Below are 20,025 nucleotides of genomic sequence, written 5' to 3'. Positions count from 1 at the left end.
AGGGAGCCCGGGCCCTGCCAGGAGGTGAACAGTTGGCACTTCGTGTTGCCCCGGGAGGCAAAGAGGTTCACCAGAGGGTGGCCCCATTTGCGAAAGATCTCCTGCAGTACTAGGTCGTTCAACTGCCACTCGTAGTTGTCTGCTCCCAGTCTGCTGAGCCTGTCTGCATCCAGGTTGGATACCCCCGGCAGGTGGACCGCCCTGAGCTAGATGTTCTCCAGGGCCCCCTCCCACATGCCGACTGCCAGCTTGCACAGTTGGGGGGTGGACCTGGTACCTCCCTGCTTGTTGACGTAGAACATGCTGGTCGAGTTGTTTGTATGAATGAGGCCATTGCCCTCAATTACCGGCGGGAAAGCCCTGAGCACCAGCCAGATGGCCTTCAATTCCAGCCAATTAATGCTGTACTCCTGCTCATGCGGGGTCCAGGTCCCCGAGAGAGGAGTCTGTGGTGATGGTGACCTTGGTGTAGGATGCCGGAAACACCTGCCCGTCCGCAGGTTGCAGTCCAGATCTCCGCCAAAAGCGTTGCTGTCCCAACATGTGGGAGTGGAGAGGAGGAAGGAGGAGAGTCTCGGATAGGGAGGTGGTACCCCGTGGAGACTATTGAGAGGATCCTGGGGTCCGCGAAATTCTAGCGCCAGAAAAGTGCGTGAAGAGCAAATCTGGCCCCAATTGGAGACACGTGGACCCGGAGGGGTAAGTTATGCCTTCTTGGAAAAAGCCCTTACTCCCTACCCCGACCCCTTTTTGTTGTTTGCGCCGATGCTGGGACGGCGAATGGTTAAGCTGTCTGGACATCCGCTTTTGGAAGCTGCGGAACCCTCAGTACGTATGCCCCTTCTCAGAGCATTGCTTTGACCGGGTGTACGGTTTGGGCATGGTCTTTGTAATGATGGATAAAGAGTTGGCCGTTTGGGAGCTGTTTTTCTTCTTATCCAGCTCTTCGTCCGTTCTGGAGTGGAAGAGGTCCCCCCCTTCGAACGGAAGATCTAGTATGCATTCCTGGACATCCGGGTTGAATTTGGTAGCACAGAGCTAGGCCGTTCTTCTCATGTCCGTGGCAATACAGATGGCACGGCCAGAGGTGTCAATGTGTGCCACGGCGGACTCCATGATGTCCTGCGCCACAATCTTGGCCTCTGCCAAACCCGCCCTGAAGCCTGATTGGGTCTGCGCCGGAAGCTCTGGGAGGAAATCCGCAATTTCCCGCCAGAGCCTCTGGTTAACGGCTGCCAGCATGGCATCCACGTTGGCTTGAGGCAGGTGCAAGGACGCGTTGGAATAGAGCAGCTTCACGTACGCCTCCAAGATCTTCTCCTTATCTAGCAGCGCCGCAGAGGAGGAGGCTTAGGATGCCTGAGGCTTGGAGTACAGTGATGCCGCGGCAATCACCGAGGAGTGTGGCTGAGGATGGGCCGATAGCAACAGTGTATCCCCCGCCATCTGCCTGTACTTGGCGTCCAGGCGTTTATTTACCGGCTGGGCTGAGTGAGGCTTGAGCCAGCCTTTCTTGGCCAAGGCAACTATGTCCTTCTGCATCGGGATCCCTGTTCGGGTCACGGGACGTAACGTGAGGACTTCTACGAGGACCCCCTCAGCCGGTTGCTCGACCATGGGTTGAGGAAGGCCCAAGTACTCTGCCAGCCCTGCCAGACGTTCGTGGAAAGCCTTGGCTGGCGATGGCATGTCGGGGTCCTCCTCTTCATCTTTGTCCACCTACGGGTCCGGCACCGGAGGGGGGTACTAGGAGCTGCCGGCTGAGGGGCAGGCCCTGGAGCCAGAGGCTGCAGCGGAGGCTGGTATGGAACCACCTGCCCAGTCGGTTGGAGGGCCGGAGCGGGCTGCTGAGGCTGAACAGGGACCGGAGCAGTCTGTACTGGGGCCTGCATCGCCGGAGCCAGTGGGGCGAGCGTCCCTCAGGATGACCCCCATCTGTGGAGATTTCATGAGCCCGAGGAACTTTTCAAAGAACCTGTCCTCGCAGGCTAGATTGGTGGTACGGGGTACAGACGGGGTAGCAGGCGGCTGCTAAACCGTTGCGTGCCCTGCTCATATGGACGCAGCGGGAACCTGCCTTGCGCAAAGGAAGAGAAAGCTGGTTGACACACAGTCCTCCACCTGCCTTCCTTGGAAGGGCGTCAGCCGGATGTCTGGATTTACTGGCGCGGCAGACATTTTGTTGAGCTGCCTTCCACATGCCTGTGTCATGTTGCTCGGCTCACTGGGCCCCGCCCCGTCCAGGACTCTTGAGTGTGGATCATGGGGCCTACCCTGTTCCTCAGGCCGAGGCCTGGTAGTTGTTTCACCCTCAGCGGATCTGCCGGTAGAACTGCGTAAAGGCGCTCCCTCGGACATGCCAGTACTAGGACGTAGCCCCTTGGGTGAAGACCCAATAAAAGAACCTTCCAGTCCCTCAGCACCATCACCAGGGGGATCCACTGATCCCTCGGCCTGTCGGCCGGCAACTGATTCAGGCTCGGTACTTGTGCTGGTACAAGGACATGAGCGGTCCCTCCCGCATGTGCGAGTTGTTGGGAAGGAGTCTCCCTTGCGGGATGCACTGCAAAAGAGCTGCCCTACCTTGGGCCTGGATCGATGATAGACGAAGTCCTTTAGAGCTCCTTCCACCTGGCTAGTCTGTTATTCAGAGACACTGAGGAAAGCGCATTGCGCGCAGTACAAGCTTGCCACCCGTGGTCTGGGCCAAGGCACTGTAGGCAGAGGGCCTTTAGTCGGGAAGAGCCCGTCGTAGGATGGACACCTGCTGAACCCTGTAGAAGTCGACATGCGCCGGGGAGGAGCGTGACACCTGAGGACCGAGTACCTGTATGATAAAAAGACAGAAAAAGTATCTGCGCATGGAATTACATGGCCAAAGCCAAACCCAGGAGTGCTGGTGGATTCGGCCCGTTCCCGTCGATGCGGAAAAGGGGGCTGAGGTGTGGTGCCAGAGGGAGGAGTCAGGTCAGCGGAAGCTCCCAGGGCCGCACTCCAGCGCGCCTGTAAATTTAAAGGGGAAGAAGGTTTTTTTCTGGTGAAAAAGGTTCCGTCTCCCATCCCTCGCGAGGGACGCCATTGCAGTACATTGCAGTATGGAGGAAAGGGGACGGGACGTAAGAGTATGATATTTACTGAGAACGCTGGAGTTGGCAGCTTTAGATAAATACACACAGATCACATTACTTTCAGCCAAAACAGAGCCAATGAGCAGTAATGGAGAGTGGTTTGTGAAAAGGTTCTCACAGCATGTCCTTACGTGGATTTCAAAGTTGAGGAATGTATCCATGAGAAAGGTAGCCACATGCATTTGTACTCAGACATGAACATCCTTATACTGTGAGAAATCTGAGGGTATTCTCAACTCCTACCGCCCTTGGATCCTCTATGCAGGTGGCCAGGGAAAAGGCCATCGCTTTTGGATTCTGATCCTGGAGGTGGACAAGCGAGGGGGGGGATCACCTGGGTGGAGGGTCCTTGAGGATTGGGAGTGGGGTGCCCTCAGGCGAGACACGGTATCCCCATTGACAACCAACCTAACCCTCCCCCGACCTTGATGGCCATTATAAAGTAGTACCCCTCGTTTCTCCATGTGTCACTTGACAGTACTGAAACGAGGAAGAGGAGACAGTAATGAACACTAGGCCAAGTCACTACTTTGGTACTGGGATGAGGAAGATGCCTGCAAAGAATAGTGAACGAATACGGGGACACTCCCAGACCACATGAATAAAATCTGCCGGATCTTAAGGCACACCCAAGACATGGAGAGGATCTATCTAGGTAGTACCTTGCCAGTCGAGCCGGAGAGAAGCAAGCGTGGTGAAAGAACTTGAAATGATGACCCAGAAGCGTTTGTTTATCGATAGGTTACGAGTTTGCATGCATACTAATTTCCGTTGTGCTTCCAACAGCTCCTTCCCTAGCGTGGCCTCCCATCTAGCCATGAAACCCCACCGCCCGTCCACTTTCTGCGATTTAATAATCTTATATAAGGTATCTACAAGCCTAGTGCGGCTCGGCGGGCCCGTAATGAACTGTACCATTGGGGAGATTGGTGGGGTATGTGGGAAACCTGGCCAGTATGTTTTAGAACCTCCCGCAGTCTGGAGAACAACAACACGGCCCCTGTTATCTAGTCCTGCATGCTTTTAAGGATCTCCCACGTAACAAATGTGCTATCTTGTATCAGATCACAGAGGGTATGAACACTCAGCTTTTCAAAATGGATCTGAAAAATCTTTTCGAATGTGATAGGCACTGCTCGTACCTTATGAATGGAGAAGGCTGGTGAATACAGCATCCCCTCCCCAACCGTTCACTTCAGGCAGTTCCAGGCCTTACACATGGTATCCAACGGTTGAATTTCCGACTTTACTACGGCCTCTAGTCCCCCCCCACCATCCACAGCAGGCCCCTCAAGTCATTTGGGTGGGAGATCGCTTTCTCTAGCGGAACATGTGGAAGTTCCAAGGAAGGTGACCACCACCACACAGCGTACTGCATTTGTGCAGCAAGATAGTACCCATAGTACCCATACTTGTCCGGGTATTCCATGCCATCATTCTCGTATGGTTGAGTCAATACGCCATAAGAAACCCTATCCTGTTAACCACCCAGACCAATTGTATCATTAACTTCTTCAGCCTAGTCCAGAAGTAGACAGGGGGCATGATATGATAGGCATATAATTGAAAATATGAGTTCCGTGAGTATCACCATCTTGGCTAACGATATCCAGGCAGCATGTGATATGGGCAGCAATACCCACATCTCCACCCTACTCTCCAGATGTTCTAGAACTGCTGCATAGTTCTTGGCATAGAGTGCCGTCGAGCACGGCGCCACTTGTATCCCCAAATACCGAATACCCAAGGACACCATCTGAAGGTGTCACCCACATTGGCCTGTGCACACCAGGTGAGAGCTGGAGTATTTCTGACTTGGACCAATTTATATTTAGTCCCGAGAGATCCCAGAAACAGCAAGTCTTGTCTAGGGTTTTTGACACATAAGAGCATGTCGTCAGCATACAGTGAGATGATGGTTTCATTGCATGCAGCCAACAGTAACAGTTCAGGAAGCAGCCTGTTAGTTTGGTTTATATACCTTTTGAGTTCATTTCTTACAATCAAACCACCTCATGAGCATGAATATTTTCACTCCACAATTTCTCATTACGTGCCACAGTGTGCATGCGTTTTTTCACACACTTTGTTCTGAGATGGGATCGGCTCCCCTTGATAGCAGAGGGTCTCTTCTAGTTTAAATGCACTTTGCTGTATTAACTGATTGGAGTTATTTTTAGTGATTATGTTTGAACAACTTTGTGGTGTGAACATTGCATGCGTACTAAACCATCATACATGTGTCTTTTTATCCCCCTATAGATCGTATCCAATTTTTGGAAAAAAATAACCCCCTAACCTCCACATGTACTGTCCTGAAGAGGGCCGGTCCTGGCCTTCGCTGGAGACCTATGTAGCCCAAACCTCAAGTTGACAGTTCTTCAACCTAGGAGCCATTAGATAGTCCTTTGTTTCTCTCATGTGAAAACACTACACTACAATTGTTCAGTCCCATCAGCGAGACCTACACATTTACCTTAAAAAACTGTTCAGTCTCAGGTTTGCTGCAGTGAAGTAGATCAATTGTATATATCACCTACAAGTAGTAGCAACATTGTTCATTCACAATCGTTTTTCTGCCATGTTATGTTATTTCACTTTATTTTTATCTTTTTCATATATGTTGAGTATGATGGGTGTGAATGTGATGCGATTGTTGTGTGGAAGGATGCTGGTGGGGACATTTTCCTCCCCTCGTTTTGTAGATTTGCCTGTATGCATAATTGCTTCATTTTGTTTTCCACTGTAACAAATGTATCTTCCCTTTGAGGCACGGACGTCAAGATTAAATATTGTGTCCATCCGTGCCTGTGTATATCTATATATGTAGATTGACGTTTGAATTTTGCTTTTCAAAAAAGATTACATTTTAACCACAAAGCAACCTTTGGAAGCAGTGCTGTCCTCCCTCCGTCCAGGTTGCTGGGCGAAGGCTTATACTTTTTCTGGAATCACAGATTGGGGTTTACTTAATGTTGCTAGGTGCCATATAGAGCAGGGGGACCCACAAGAGAAAGGTCAACCCAATCCCAAAGTGCCTTAATTTCTTCCTCCAACCGTGCCATAGACCCAGGGACCGATTTCAGTAACCCCCTCCAATACCCCCCCAAACCCCCTTCCGTAGAGGTACAGCACCCCCTGATATATACCTTGAAGGATGTCCACGCAATTGCAGGGTCCAGGACGGAACCGACAGTCAGAAAGAAGGTTTGTATATCCTGATCAAAGTTGTCCTCCGGGAAGCGCGCTCTGAATCACCAGCATAAGTGTCTGGGGGCCCGAGGGGACCCAGGGAAGGATACTACCACATGGGAGTGTTCAGACACCATCCAGGGTAGTATCTTATTATCCATGATCGTCCTGGTGATGTTCGCAGAGACAATCACAAAGTCAATTCTGGAGAAGCTACCATGTACACTTGAATAATGAGTACTCCCGGTCTGTGGGGTGCATATATGGCCATGCATCATAAAGCTCATGGTATTCAGCTATAGTCGCCCACTTAGCAGCTACTTTGGGGAATGTAATTTGAGCCGTGGATGATCTATCCAGATCCAAGGATACTGCCACATTAAAGTCCCTAACCCAACTCCCCTCGTAATTGGGGAACTGATGCAAGTGGTTGGCACAAGTCTGAATGAACTCTGGATCGTCAAGGGTCGGAGCATATACGTTTAGAAGCAATACCTGCAGCCCCTAACATTCCCCCACCAAGATCAAATATCACCCCTAATCCCGAATCTGGGCATGCAAGTGAAAGTCTATCCCTCTACAGTGAGTGGAGAATGAGGAGCCATAACTTTGTACCACCCCCTTGGGGACACTAGGGATCTTGCAGTCATTAGCTAGATGAGTCTCTTGTAGACATAGGTTGCATTGGTGGTTTTTCGCATAGTTTGTGATCAGTCTGAATTTCTTTTGGTAGGTGAACCCCCAAATATTCTAAGTCATTACTGTGATGGGCCCTTGCCCCACCTATACATTACCAGCATCTCTCTGGGTCTGCCATCCTCTGCTGGCTGGGGAGGCAGTTTGGGCCACCGTCGCCTAAACCCCAACCTAAAAGAAATCTAATCCCGCACAGGGAAGGTGCAGACGTTTCTGTACTGCCATTCATGACTCCCCCACCCCAACAACCACCCCACCCACGCCAGAAACAAATAAAATACTGGCTTCCCCTCCCTGAACCCCTTCACTCCCCCTAACAATCCCATAGAACAAACCAATTCAACCCGCAGTGACTGCGGAAACGAGGAGCCGACGGCAGCTGAATGGGATCCATGTGACGCGAGGCTCATCATAGCATATTTGCATTACACAAAATAATGAAACATAACATTCCCCCTTGGTGCATTAGGCCGTCAGCAGGGTGAGCAGCGAGGCAAGCTGCCTGGGTCCGGGAGTCATAAGGTAATACGTTACGCAGCCTCCGGGGACACAAAGAACACAGCCTCGCCCTCATGGACCACCCTAAGATTGAATACCAGACCTCCTTTCTCCTGAAAGGTTTTGCTTTGTTCCTGCACTTGCAGACTGAAGTCTGGGTAGAGACGGATTGTTGCAGAGTCCCAGCATAGTTCGCCCTTATCCGTGGAGGCACGCAGATTAAACATTCTTGCAATCAAAGGACACTCAAGGACCCGGGGAGGTCTGGTCGCCAGGGAGTAGTGCGCTCGTTCTACCAGGAACATACAGGACACTAGGGGGCCTTGCAGCAATAGTTTCTCCACAAACCTTTCCATATTAATCGACAGGGGTGGATTCGAGCACTCCCAGAATGCGTATGTTTCTTCTTGATGATCTTCCCTCAAGGTCATCATTTTTTGCCACCACTTTGACTCTTTGTTGCAGGTTAGCTACCTCCCTTTTTTATAGAACCGCCACCTTATCCTCATCCTCATTAATCCTCACTGATCCTCTGCTCCGCCTCCATCACGCGTCCACATAAGTTATCAATTTGCACTGCAGAGATATCAACCTTACAGGTAAGGGTGTCGATTTTCGCACTGAGGTTGTCCGTGCTGTTCTTGAGTGCCAGCAGAGTTTGATTAAGGGTGTAAACATGCAGCAGAGAGGGGCTGGGGAGCGGGGCCAGAGATGAGGGGTTTTGTTCCGCCCTAGCAAATTGATCCATTTTGGCTTGTTTTTTGGTATAGACCATGATGCAATGGGAGGCGTATTTGTGAAAGAGTTGCTCCGCTTCAGCTGCGTCCGTATGGTCTTGGTGTGCCCCAGTGGTATCATGCCCCGGCAGAGTTCAATAGAGCTTCTTGATATTCCGCTGTGGCACTCACAAACATTTCAAGGTCCCTAGAACCAGCCCCAGCAGTGACTCCTTGGTGTACGCCACCCACCGATTACAGACTGCGAGGCCCCGGCCAGGCCATTCGCCCCATGGACGTTGAGGCTGCAGCACCTTTGTCTGGGCTGCCCCCTTTAGGAGCTCCTCCAGCTGCCCCAGCTCTCATGTCCACTCTAGGACATACTGGCCACTATATATACACACAACAGCAGTCTAGAGGCAGTGCAAGGTGACCAAATCGGTGGTTGGTCAGAATCACGGCCCTCTAGGGGATGTGCACCAGGCCGAAGAGCACCCAGACCAGCACCCCACTCATGAAGACCTCCCAATAAATATCCCAAAACTTGGCAGTGACGTATTAAGGGGGCCATAATAGGCCAGCAGCATCCACTATGCAGCCAAAAGGATATCCACACTCACTCTTTCCGAAAGCATTGATCACTATTTTACAGAGAATGTGGGTTCTGTCTCCATTATAGCAATTCTTTTTCAAATGTTTAAGGAATACGTAAGAGGTATGGTGATGGCGGCTAAATGTGTTCTTGGAGCTGTGAGGCGGAACATATGGGAATCTGAACATATGCTGGGTGTTCTGCAGGAGAGGTATGATCATACACCTACCCCAGGTTTAATGTTGGAATTTAAGGGAGTTGGACACATTCAGGGAGCTTGCGGCTCGTCAGCTTCGGCTATTAGACAGGCCGGGGATGGCTCATGGATATGGGGGAGCAGATCAGCCAGTTCGTCACTTGGCGAGATGAATTAGTAGGGAAGGCGGGCGGACCCCTGTAGTGTATATAGATGCAGATTCTGGCGAGCGTATTTATACGGAGGACGACATAAACTCTGTGTTCCATGAGTACTATACTGCATTGTACCAGCCAAAGGGTGAGGTGACGCGGGAAGCGATAGGTGACTACATCCATAAGATACTGACTTCCCAGTTATCAATGAGGCATCGGAGACTCTAGAGCAACCTTTGATTGCTGAGGAGTTAAGGGAGGCGATCATGGGGTTTGCCAGGTAGGAAGGCTCCTGGGTCCGATGGGCTTTGTGTGGAGTTGTATAAAGAGTTTCACACAGTGCTGGCCTCGTACTTACTGCAACTATGGGAAGCAGCACTGGAGGCTGGGCTTTTGTGGGAGTCGCTGCAAGAGGCAGTGATTATTCTATTATTGAAGCTGGATAATGCGCTGAGTGATTGTGCATCGTATCGTCCTTTATCCTTAATAAATGTAGACGTTACATTTTTCAAAGGTTATTGGGGGTGGGTTGCTTCCGCTGATGCTCTACTTAATACACAGGGACCAATGTGAGTTCATTCCTTGCAGGGCCATGGCCCTCAATTTACGCAGACTATACAATGTGATGTCTGTGGTCACACCAGAATCAAGGGCAATGGCTATATTGCTGGGCATGGTTACAGCATTTGACACAGTGTACTGGCCCTTTTTGTTTCAGATACTTGATTATTATGGGCTTGGCTTGGCCCTCGATTTCAATCAATGAATTAGGATATTGTATGAGGCTCCAACTGCTAGGGTTTGCACAAATGGCACGCTATCCTCCCCCATAAACCTGGAAGGTGGTAAAAGACAGGGGTACCCAACTCTTACTGCTTTTGTTTGCTCAGGTTATAGAACCGCTAGCAGATAAATGGAGAGATTGTTATAGGCATGGTGGCCTCAGGCTAGGTGGTCCCCAGTCTCTTGCATCACTTTATGCAGATCTATTGCTGTATGTCCGGGATCCATTCGAGCATGTTTCCAGGATTCTTGAAGCGGCTCAGGGCTTCAGGAGGTTTTCAAGGCTACATCTTAATAGGGATAAGACAGAGGTGTTCCCCCTGCACTGATTTTACTATAACATCAGCTGAAGTGCATGCAGAGTTTGAAAGTAGTGGCAAACTATGAAATATTTGGGGATAGCGGTTGCCAGATCTCTGGCTGATACAATTTGGTTGAATTACACCAATTATGTGTCGCAATTGCGGATTATACTGAATAGATGGTCTAGGATACCAATGTCGCTGATGGGAAGACTCGCATTACTGAAGATGAATGTGTTGCCTAAATTATTGTACTCGTTTAACAACATCCTGACTTGGCGGGCTTACTTTAAGGAGTTGCAGTCCATGAGTGGGTCCTTAATATGGGGCAATCGCGTGGCTAGAAAGGGCTGGACAACTCTAACTCGCCCATGTATTAGAGTGGACTCATGGGCCCTCACTACGAGTAATATTATTTAGCTGCGCAGGGTCTGTATGCTATGTAATGGGAAGAACGGGGGGATACCTCACTGCATGTCCAGTTGCAAATTAGTGCTGCAGGGGGGACCCCTTTGCACTCTCTTCTATATGGTGGGCAGTATAGATCTAGGGAAGCTCTGGACCCACTGGCTGCAACGAGCAGTGCGCGGAAAAGACTACTCCATATACCGGGTGTAGATGTTCTTTATTTTAGAGGTGCACTGCTATGGCGGGTGCCCTTGCTGGCTCCCTCGCTGGAGTGAAGTTGGACAGCCGGTGGCATACACAGGACGGGTGACATGTATACCAGGGGAGGTTTCCCGACTGGGAGGTTATTAGGGGCATCATAGGGGGCACTCCCCCTTCAATGAATGTACTACTGCAGAATGAGATCAGCTTTCAGAGCATGATGGGCTACTTTCCCGGAAGAGCACCTGGTGAAGTTAGGTGTTTCATCTTTGCATAAGGTGGGGGCTGGAGAGGTTGGGCTCGACAATAAACTGAAGCAAGAAAGATTGTCAGGTGTAGCTCACGGATCAGCAGTGGTCTGGTATATGTAGCTTAACCAAGAAAGTCTCCTATAATTCAAGGTTCTTACTCATAGAGCTTAAGATTGTTAACAGGCTGCACTATCCTCCATCAAAAGACTGGCAGTTCAGTGCAGAGTGTGAGGGCAGATGCCCCAGGTGCATCGAGAAGGATGCAGGACTGCTTTGTATGTTGTACTCATGGCCCAAGCTGCGCGAAAACCAGGAGTGGGTGACCCGGATCCTACTTGAAGTTATTGCACTACGGATAGATTTCTCTCCAGTAATTTGTATATTGGGGTATGTTGGCAAAATGGCTGAGATGAAAGGTCGTTATTTTAAACTTGGATCTATTACTTGTAAGGAGATGCATTCTACTCAATGGACAAGCCGCGATCCACCGAAATGCCAGGAGTGGCTAAACGATGTCATCTTGGCCAATGAGCCTGAGGAGGTTTATGTGTCGTTGGCGCACTCTAGCAGTAGACCCAAGGTCATATGGGTGGACTTTCAACACTGCCTCAGGGATCAAGCAGGTCTTGTGCCAATTCTGATATACCCAATATGAATGTTTCAGCAGATTATACAGTCTGTAATTCTAACTGAATTGTACCACCTGTGTACCTATGTGCTGGTTGCATGGTGCTGTGTTGTTGCCAAGTGTTAATAAATAAATCCGGTGAGATTTTGGCACATAACAGGAGAAAGGCTGAGCAAATAAGTATTAATAAAACACCTACATTCACAATAACACTATTGCTTGGAAGCCCAAAGTAAATGCTGTTTGGTGAAAAATCATTTTCTTACAAAAATGTTTTTAATGTCAAAAATGTTTCAAAGAAAGTGAGCTTGTGTTTTCCGAGGTCTTTCCTTACAAGGTTGTAAAACAAACTACCTTTTATTGCCTGTAAATTGCATGGTGGGAGTCAGCAACTCCTCAGACTAAAAGGATCAGTGTTTCTTCGTTCAGGCTTCGAACTGCTGCCCCGGGCACTACCTCACCAGTAATGCTCCCCCCTTTCTGGTTATATTACTATTAGTACCCCGGCATGTTGTACTGGGATGTTAATAGTGTTCTTATCACAAGCTGAGAAACGGTGCGCTTGCAGTTTCTAAGCTTGCGATAAACCTACAAAAATATGGCTCCAATGGATCGGGGAGAAGGGAAGTAATCATAGTCCCTTCTCCCTTTCCATGGTGGCCATTCAGGAAACAGGGATGTGCCGGGAACACTACTGTTCCCTGCTCCAGCGAGGGACAATGCAGTACAAGGTAAGTGGGTAAGGGGTGGAGGAGGGCTTAAATATGTGGAAAGGGGGGTGGAGACACAGGGAGTGCACTTAACTTATTCCCGGTGAGTACGATTGCAGCCTCCTGCTCTGAGGAGGCTTAGAGCTGGGTCTTTACCAGTGTGGTAAAGACCCCCTTCTGAGCCTTCTCATTGACTGGGACTGGGCTGCCACACACCCCTTGCCAGGTACTCATTCCTGATATAGATGATTGAGCCTGCATATCTAGCCATTGTTGCTCGAAAATTGAGGTTTTAGCAGTTGGCTATTGGCTATGCAGATGCTTACAATACATATGCTTTTAAATAGGGATAAACGCCAAGTCACTACTGGACACGTAGGCTTAATTTCATAATGCTTCCCATGTTATGAAATGTTTTATATTATTTTATTAACAGTTTTCTCTTTATGGAGGGTTCAAGGTCAAGTGACAAACCATAAAAGCCTTGACAAAAAAATTACAATTGAGCTGATATACAATCCTCAAGCGGAGAGGGGTTTTCTTTTAAATGGTCCGTTTGAACTATGCCATAATATATTTTTAGACTGTCTGGTGGTGGTGTTCTAGACAAGGCTTAACAAATTAAAGATATGGACAATTTGATGAAAGAGCCACAGGAGCTAGAACGTTAGGGTTCATGCACTTGTTAGCTTTCGGGAAAAGACCACCAATTATGAAAATGGGCTGCTAAAATGACAGGTTTTGAACATGATTTCTGGGGTTGTGATGATGAACCGTTATCAAAAAGCATGCACATTATGGAAATATGTAATGCTGGTTAACTGCCAATGCAAATAATAGGCCGATCAAAAAAACACCTCTAAAAAGCAGTTTAAACAATTGAAGTGCGATTTGCTGGCCTTACCTGTTCTTTTTTAGTTTACTTGATTATTTGCAGTTAACACCTTCCATGTTCCGAGATACAAAGAGCATTGTGCCTGCACCCAAAAGATGTGACGGCACAGAAGAAAAAACAGATAGCAGGACAAGCTTCTGCAGGAAGAATGACATTTCAGAAAGGTGCTGACAGCAAGTCATCTCAGCAATGAGACTGAGGAGCAGATTTTATTTTTGCAAATCTCACCCTCTCTGTCTCAAACCTCCCAGCACCATTGCTGGACTCACTGGGATTTAGTTCATTGACTGGCTTTGAAGTTGAGCGAGACCTACTTATCTTACTCGCCTCCTGAACTTCGCTCTTCTGGGGATACTGGGCCCTTTTCTTAAGGTTCCAGCGTGGGAGACCTCTCCCCTTTGTGTGAGCATCCATACTTTCCTATGGCCGCCCTCCCCCTTCCATCCCACCTTATGTGGTGTGCTGTCAGGGTGACCTAGGGTCCCTTTTGCAATGTGTTTTGGAAACACTGGTTACACCAAAGGCGTACCAGCACAGGCATAGTCATCTCCTTTTATAACATGTTTCTACCTTTACAGCACAAGCCATCTTCCATCAGGTGCTGTGGGGACAATGTGTGTCACCTTTTCTTTGTTCCAAGTATTCTTTTTGCTACTTTCCAGGCATCCTATGAACACGCTGGTGGCAATCGTTACATTCTTACCCTTTTTGCAGATGCATTATTCCGGACTACCATTTTAGCTTTCAAATGGATTTTCCTTTTGATTGAAGTCCTGTTCAAGATGGCTTGTCCTTTGTTGGACGTCCTACCTTGCCAGGTGGGGAAAAGATCTCTTCATGCAACTTGGTGGGCTTCTTACAAGAAGCTGTGAAGGTTCTCCTTTGTGCATGCTGGCAGGAAGTGGAGAGGAGGGGATATGAGCCCCCAGTCCATACTCCTCCAGGGACTTGGATATTGCTGGGCATATTCTGGAAGGCTGGCTGTTCACTATTAGTTTGAATGTTCCAAGTGCCCTAATAGTCGGTGTGGAAGTGTCTACCAGGCCCGGGCCTGAGTGCGCATGAGGTTGGTGCCTTAAGCCCCCGGACAGGACGGGGAAGAGAGGCGGCGGCTTAAGCCCCCCCACCCCCGAGCGTGGGGATGGAACCTTAAGCCAGTGCCACCGGGCGGTGGGGTTGGGGCAGGCGCAGCCGGCGGGGCGCAAGGCCATCTGGCCCGGGGAGTAGGACCAGATGGCCTGAGTCGCGGCCGGCGGACCAGATGGCCTGAGTTGCGGCCGGCACGGCTGGCTCCTACATTTGTCTCCAGTCGGGTTCCATAGAGAGTTGCTATTGTCTGGGACTGTTCTTAAAGTTCTAGTGGTCCGGGCCTGATTTCTTGAACTGCTCCCCTACCACATTGGGTTTGCATTGGGTACAAAGTCCTACTTACCTTAGCACTATCCAGGGCTGGGCCAGGAAGGTGGTGTTCGGGTCAGTACTTCTATGGGTCATCCTTTGGAACCCAGAATTAGTAGCTGTTTCTCCTTTCACTTCACACTGATTTAAGACTTCTAAATCCATATTTTGCTTCTAGAATCTGCTCTGCACTAGCTAGGTTTAGTACTTTTGCTGCACTAGATGTGTGGACCCCTCCTGGACTGCTCAACTCTTCAATAAGGACACTTTTGAGACACCTAAAAGACTACCAGAGAGTTGGTACTAGTTAGGGTTGGACTTATCATGTTTTAGTATATGGTGCAGAGTGCCCTATAATTACAAAGTCTATGTTTTGATGTGGGTTTAGCATATGTTCTCCATACTTTAGGTGAACGCATTTATGGTTCGAATAACTGCTTGTGATCTTAAGTAGTGTGAAACCCATAGTGGGTTACCAAACTGATTTGTAAATAGTTTCTAAAGAACTTATGTTGAAATATTTAAAGTGTGCCCTAATGTAGTATTGAAATAGTGTTATTTGTATAACTTATCTGTGTGAGGTTTCTCCTTATCAGTTTTTTAAAAAAAGATAATGTTTAACAACTTTATTTTTTGTTTTTCAAAGGTAAATACAAACATTCATGATATTCCCTCCTCCCACCCCCCTACCATCCCAACAATGGATACAGTGTAGCAAGTCTCCTTATCAGTTTTACTAAGTGTTAACTGTACTACACAACAGTGACCCTTCAGTCTTAGTTTAGCCTTGCAGCTTGGCCAACACTACTTAAGAAAGTGGCTTTGCTCAGCTAGGTTTGTGTTTAAAACTGCTAAGCCTATGTTGGCTGTTCTAGGTCCTGCCACCACAGGCAATGACTTTGAAAAACCCTCGTAATAGACTCCAAGCAGCAGGAATGTCCTCTGCATAAGCAGGTGAGATAAGGAATCAGGAGACAGAAATAAAAGAAAGGCAGAACAAGGAAGCTAATGAGCACAGCAACACTATGAATTAAAGGAATCAAACAAAGCATGTAACACATGGCTTCAGTGGAAAAGGACCCATTTTTAAATAATCCTCTAACTGGGGTACCCGGCATTGCCCGTGTCCTGATTGAGTGGTGTCTCATGTGCCCTGGAGGATGTTGCTCTTGTCCTCATGTCAGCCAGTTGTGCTGCTGTTTGTTGTTGTGTTTCAGAAGGTCTTGATATTGATTTTCGCTTTGCATCAGATGGAGCTTTTCCAAGTGATGTTCGTTTTTTGTGCGGCATGTTGCAGTCACTCAATGGTTTCGGCACATTTGAGAAAATGCGCAAGAAAGATTGATTGTGCTCTCTTCTTGTAAATGTAATTAAGTAAACTATAACCTTGCCATTTCCGATATTTGTAGTGGCGCAATAAAAGTAATTCAGTTTGCTTTGGTGTCTCATGTGCCCTGGAGGATGTTGCTCTTGTCCTCATGTCAGCAAGTCTTGCTTCAGTTTGCTCTGAAAAAATGATTGATTGTGCTCTCTTCTCGTGAATGAACTTAAGTAAACAGTAACCTTGCCATTTCCCATTATTTGGAATGGCGCGATAAAAGAACATTAAAAATGTAATTTGTTTCCCACATTCTTTTTGCATTTAAGAGTTTTGCATCCAAACAGACTACGATCTTGCCCCAGACAAAAGAGGAATCCATTCAAAACTTGGTGGATGTCGGTACAACAGTGTGGATTTGTATAGCCGGACAAACATACACACATACATATACTCAGCTGTATATATAAAGATGCTTGGAAGCCCTTCGTACCAAAAAGTTGAAGGTGCTTTCTTATAATTGGCAATTCTGTTCATTAGACTTAGTATTGAAGCAGCCAACCTTTGTGTTGTGCAACACCGCACTCATGAACCCCTTAATACATTGGAGCACACCTAGCCTACAGTTTCAATTGTGCCCCTATCCCCGTCGCCACACAACGATATAACCAAAGGCTGGAGAATGAAAGTTGCATTCCTGCACAATGCAGGGGCCAGGTAAGGAGAGGTGACTTGTAGTGTGCATGCATGGCAGTAACAGTAGCATAACTCAAAGTTTCAAAAGCACATTTCAGATGTAAAAATCAAGTAACTGAGATGAGCAGCTACTGGCATTTCTACTGATGAAGCATAGCACAAATATTTAGCAGGACATACAAATTGTCAAGAAAAACAGGAGGGCAACTGAGAAGTCTCAAAACAGAATGCTACATAAAGAACAGTATGTAGCCAAGCTTAATTCCTCCACTCTCTTAATAACCACATTGAACTAGGTTAACCTTTCTTTTAGCACAGTCATTTACATATTGAACTACAAGAACTCTTCATATTCAAAAGCACATCCATTTATCAACGTTACTCACCCATATTTGCCAAAAGGCAGATGATTGCTTGCACATCAGATCCTGCATAGACCTCTGATAGAGAATTAACAACAGGCAAACAAAGTGTGTGCACTCGAATTCGTCGTTCACCTTGCAAGAGAATGAGAATAACTTATTGTAAAATGTTTAGAAAATATAAAACATTTCAGTATTTGGGTTTAAAAATGCTAAAGATTTTCTTGATAAGTGATAACTGTTAAAAAGCACAACGTGACTTAGCAAAATAAAAAAATACAGTTTGGTAAGGTGCAAGTTCTTACCTGCAACTCTTGTTCTCCAGCATGGGCCATGCAGGATTGAACCACCTTCTTTGGAGAGGAGGTTGGGAAGTGGAGGCAGTTGGATGGTCGGAACCACCGACAGATGGAGAAGGTTCGAGTACCGGATTTGCCTTGGCCACACAGGTGCAATGAGGACCATCCTACAGTGGCAAAGTCTCAGTGTGTTGATCACACATAGTAGCAGTGGAATTGGAGAGAAATCGTATAGGAAGAGACTCTCGTAGGGGGAACGAGAAGGAATCCCGCAGGCTCCTCGGCTGAGGATATCTGCTGGCAAACCTCTGACATTTGGAGTTGGCAGCTGTCACAAAGAGGCCGATCTGAGGAAGACCCCATTCACTGAAGAGGCGCGACACTTGCTGAAGCATCCATTTGTGGTAGGAAAGCAGCTCCCTGCTTAGAGTCGACAGTGGTGTCCATGATGACTGCCAGGCGAAAATGGACAAGAAGCATTCACTGAAGAGGGTCCCGGTTCCATAGAGACTGGACTCCCAGGAAGAGAGTGGGGGAGTGTGTCCTGCCCCATTCCCTGATGTAAAACATGGTGGAGCTGTTGTCCGTGAAGACCCACACCACTTTCCTTGGGAGCAGAGGCTGGAAAGACTTGAGGGCCCACCGCCCGCAGTGCCAGGAAGTTTATGTGCAACTCCTTTTTTTCTGGGAACCAGAGGCATCTGGCGCGAGAATGTCCTGTGTGGGTTCCCCAACCTTCCAGCAAGGCATTGGACGTGACTGTAGCCTGGTATGGAGGGATCTGAAAGAGAGCTCCCCGTGTGAGTTGTGGACAAACTGACCACCATTGCAGGGTTTGAAGGAATGCCCGATTGAGGGCGATCTTGTCTGTCCATGTGTCGGTGACTTGCTGCCACCTGGAATCCAGAAATTCTTGAAGGGGTTTCTTCCAAAGCCTGCAAAAGGGGACCAGATGGATGCAAGACGACATCATACCCAGCAGGGACTGGATTGACCAGATTGTTACAACGGGCGCTGCCATTGGACCTTTCCCAGGATGGTCTTCACCCTCTCTTCGGAGGGGGTCGCCAGACACAAGAATGTGTTGAGTTGGGTGTCCAGGTACAGAGCATTCTGAGGTGGTACTGTGCAGGACTTCAGATAGTTGATCGAGAAGCCTAGCAACATCAGAAGTTGGATGGTCTCTACTGTGTGCGGAGTTGCCAGAGCATAGGAGCGGGACCGAATGAGCCAATTATCCAGGTAAGGGTAGATGTGGATTCCCTTGCAGCGTAGATGCGCTGCCATAGGGGACAAGCATTTGGTGAACACCCCCAGAGCCGATTTTAGATCAAAGGGAAGGGCCTTGAACTGGTAATGTCTTCCCTGGATGACAAAACGCAGGAACCTCCGGTGCTTGCGATGAATGGGGAGGTGGAAGTAAGCATCCTTCAAGTCAAGAGTTGTCAGAAAATCCCCTTCCTCCAGCTGGTCGAGCATGTACTGCAAAGTGACCATCCAGAACTTTTGGGATTTGAGGAACTTTTTGAGGTGCCATTGGTTCAATGTTTCTAAATTGTAAACTTATATCTCCTTATCTTTATTACACAGATATCCATCTTTTTTAAATTGCGAATGTTTGGGAGGAATATTTCTGCTGCCACAGACTGGGGCATTTTGGTTAAAGAAATATAGACACGCTCATTGTAACATCAAAGGTACTCATTTTGGCAACATGAGAAAGTTGGAGGGCACGAATCGTAACCCATGTTTTGATATTACAAGCAAATATTTGCCATAGTCACACTTCTCACTGAGCCATTTTACTTGCTTTATAATCTTGGCCTGCAGGCTGAATACAGTTCTTTGTTGCAGGCACACTACCCCTGAACTATTTTACTCAGGCTTTGGAACTTACTAGAATCTCTGCAATGTATGCGTTAATCCATTTAATTATATTATTTGGATTTGGTGGGATTGGAAACTGCAACTTTCAGATTTCTGACAAAAGCCATCAGCAAATCAATAAGCTCTTAAAGAAAATACAATTTTCCAATAGCGACTTCATAAACTATTGCTCCAACTCAATGGTTTTCAACTGCAAAATACAGGATAGACCAGAGATACATTAAACATATTGAGAGCTTTGCTTCAGCTCACGCATCCCCAGCAAACCAACAGATGAAAGTCTGTCTGTCCAACACATGAAGGGCAGTTTGTTTAATGATCCTTTTAAAGGAAAAACATGGAATGCCTGAATGATTTCAGGCACATAGTCAGAGCAGCAGTTAATGTATTTTGTAGGCAAAACTAGTCAGCTTCGAGTGATAATTAAGTAAGTAATCGGTCGAAGCCAAATAGCTCATTTTCAACCGAAATTCGTCCGAATACTTACTCGAAGACGAATTTCGGTAGACCCCTAGTGAAAAGTGAGGTATACAAGTTTTGAATACCGGATTTCTTTGCAGGTGTAAACTACATGACGGTCTTCATTTTCCACATGCGGAATCCCATTGCCACCCCTGTTCTGCACTGCTAGATGAGTATGTGTCCTTCCTGGTACCTAGCGACGGCGGCTACAGGGACCCACAGGACCTAAATTCCCTACCCGCATTTATACTC

The 20,025-nt window shown here is 47.8% G+C and overlaps 1 protein-coding gene across 2 annotated transcripts in view; it reads right to left on the bottom strand.

The window, feature by feature from the left end:
* Nucleotides 1-20,025, bottom strand: part of SEC24B (SEC24 homolog B, COPII coat complex component) — a 2,214,138-nt gene that overhangs the window by 622,972 nt on the left and 1,571,141 nt on the right. The window contains exon 18 of one of the 2 annotated variants that reach the window (XM_069630875.1): nt 17,150-17,260. The exons of the other annotated variant lie outside the window; for it this stretch is intronic. Within the exon in view, the coding sequence (XP_069486976.1) occupies nt 17,150-17,260 (111 nt within the window). The remainder of the gene's footprint in view (nt 1-17,149; nt 17,261-20,025) is intronic. 2 annotated transcript variants of the gene reach the window in all.

Source organism: Ambystoma mexicanum, chromosome 6q (assembly GCF_040938575.1).
Source record: "Ambystoma mexicanum isolate Mex_15411 chromosome 6q, UKY_AmexF1_1, whole genome shotgun sequence".
Lineage (NCBI taxonomy): Eukaryota > Metazoa > Chordata > Amphibia > Caudata > Ambystomatidae > Ambystoma > Ambystoma mexicanum.
The sequence above is the reverse complement of the archived record's forward strand: the minus strand, read 5'-3'. Positions and strand labels throughout refer to the sequence as shown.